The 2,551-nt window shown below is 34.9% G+C and overlaps 1 protein-coding gene across 1 annotated transcript; it reads left to right on the top strand.

Moving 5' to 3' along the window:
* LOC118734512 (trypsin-3-like) lies at positions 1-1,365 on the top strand. The gene is made up of 5 exons (XM_036464231.1): positions 1-6; positions 55-368; positions 460-733; positions 911-1,262; positions 1,349-1,365. The coding sequence occupies exons 1-5, from the start codon at positions 1-3 to the stop codon at positions 1,363-1,365; spliced, it is 963 nt and encodes a 320-aa protein (XP_036320124.1).
* Positions 1,366-2,551: the final 1,186 nt, after the last annotated feature.

The following is a 2,551-nucleotide window of genomic DNA, read 5'->3' as shown; positions in this document are numbered from 1 at the left end:
ATGTCGGTATCTTTTCCATTCTCGCATTCTTGCTGCCTTTCATTGCTGCTCCAGCTCGTAAATAATGCGCAGGCATTCGGCAACACCAACAATAAAAGTGCCGCGTATCCCTTTTTCGGCAAACAACATGATCATAGTGACGATATTGAATTGCCAAAGGACTTAAGGCTTCCTAATATTACGGTGGATCATAGAGAACCTGTAATGCTTATCGCTGGCGGCTATCGACCCGAAAAGAATATACTATCCAAGTATGTTGTGTCCATACGCACGTCCCGATCGACTGCATATTTTGGTGATAATCACTTTTGTGCCGGCTCCATAATTTCAGAACGTTTGGTGCTCACTGCGGCGCATTGCGTTGTTGAGTAAGTAGATGGAGTGTGGATGATTGTCAGTTTCGCAATTCATTCACTATTTTTATTAGACAGTTCTTTGCTAATTTTGTAAATGATTTAGCCGTCGTAAGATGGTTACTCGTCCGCATCGCCTGCTCGTCGTTGCTGGCGCTCCGAATCGTTTACTTAGAATTTCGACCACTGTTGAACGCAAGGTGCAAAAGGTCCTACCACACAATCAATTCGTATGGAAAGGAGTGCATGATATTGCGCTTTTGTTGCTGGCTAAACGCTTTCCGGACGATAACGACAACATCAAAGTAATACCTCTGATCAATGATTTTGTCACTCCCGGTACCGTGTGTCAAATAGTTGGCTGGGGTCAGATATTTTTTGTAAGTATCCATATACATACGTATTTTTATATCCAAATATAACCTTGTTCGAAATCGCCTTTTTGGAAAACTATAGCTTAGAGTTGATCAGCGGTTGTTAAGATTTTCAAAAAAAAAAAAATCTTTAACTTTCTATTATAACTTTCTCTCGTCTTGTCTTCTTACACTTCCGTATAGCGTGGCCCATATTCGGCGAATGCTTTAGTAGCAAATGTAACAATTTTTTCCTATGAATATTGCCGAAAAGCCTATCCACGCATTTTTCATGAGTCTATGCTTTGTGCTGGCAGAGAGAATGAGTGGGATATCGATGCTTGCCGTGGTGATTCCGGTGGTCCGTTGATTTGCAATGGACATTTAGCCGCTATTATTTCGTGGGGTTCACATTGTGGAGAAAACGGAAAGCCAACTGTTTTCACCAGTGTTCATCATCATCGTGAATGGATAAATTTTGCGAGTAAAGGAAAATCAGTCACAGCGCTAAGTCGGCACTTTTTGTTATTGATAACATTTGTGAATATTTTTTTCCGTTTTGAATAATTTTTGTTTTGTTTTCTTTAAAAGTTGAATAAAAATCGACCAATAATATTAAAAATATAAATATTTTATTTTCAGATTTAAGTAATATTTAAGTACTTTTGTGGCTCGTATTGTCACCTGAAGTGCAAAAAGCTGTAACTAACGTTGTCACTGAAACGCAAAAGTCCTTAGCTAACAAAAATTCCAAAATTCACTTTTTGGTTGACCATGATGCATTTCAGCAAATTACAACTCCCTACAAAAAAAAATTATAAGTACCTACGCAAACACATAAAATAATAAAAATTCTCAAGCTCTCTTTAATTCTATTTTATTTTATATGCATGTTGTCATATTACATTGCACTAAATTTTTAAACTAATTTTTTGGGTTAATCATACCCGTCAGAGAGATGGCCCGTAGTTTCGTGTGTTTTGAAATTTTTTTTGGGTTTTATCGCACGCTGTAATTGAGGTTCATCTACGTATGTATGTATATATGTATGTGATATTATTTGTATTATCTATTAGATTAAATTAAAAGGTTTTTTCTATTAAAGAGCGGAGTTCTATTTTTTTTTGTAATTTGAAAAAATCTGCCTACTTTGCAAATACTATATATTTAAGCTAATAGTTTTAGATGTTTTGAGAGGGAGTAATAAAACAAAAATATCTTGAAGGCACAGCGTAGCATGCGGGGTATTTGCTAGTTGAAGATATTTCTAAATCAAAGATATCTCAAACACTTTCGTTTGATACCCATATTCAGCTTATCTTATCGATTTAAACGAAATAAATGTCTCAAATAGGTGGCAACCCACTTCAAAAATATGCTCGACAGTAAACTTTCTTAAACCTCTTTAGTTTAAAACCTATATTGTAATATTTAATTTATTTTATCAATTTAATTAAATATCATTTTTCAAACAGGTGGCTACCCTACTCGAAAATATTTTCGGCAGTAAAGTTTCCCAAGCCTCTTCAGTTTGATGCCCATATGCCAATATTTAATTTATTCTATCAACTAAATTAAATTGAAATTTTCTAACATGTGGCAACCTTACAAAAAATATTTTCGGCAGTAAACTTTTCCAAACCTATTCAGTTTGATGCCCTATTTCTTTTGACAACGACACTTCAACATTTGCTCAATCTTATCAATTTACCTAAAGTGAAATTTACAAATAGGTGGCAACTCTCTAATTTTTTCTATATTTTAAGTTGGATCTCTAGCAACTCATTGGTGAAAACTGAATTCAATTCCATGCATTGGTTTTTGAGTAAAGCGCACAAACATACA

The sequence above is a fragment of the Rhagoletis pomonella genome, unplaced genomic scaffold, assembly GCF_013731165.1.
Source record: "Rhagoletis pomonella isolate Grant_MI unplaced genomic scaffold, Rhpom_1.0 Rhpom_scaffold_00002, whole genome shotgun sequence".
Lineage (NCBI taxonomy): Eukaryota > Metazoa > Arthropoda > Insecta > Diptera > Tephritidae > Rhagoletis > Rhagoletis pomonella.
The sequence above is the reverse complement of the archived record's forward strand: the minus strand, read 5'-3'. Positions and strand labels throughout refer to the sequence as shown.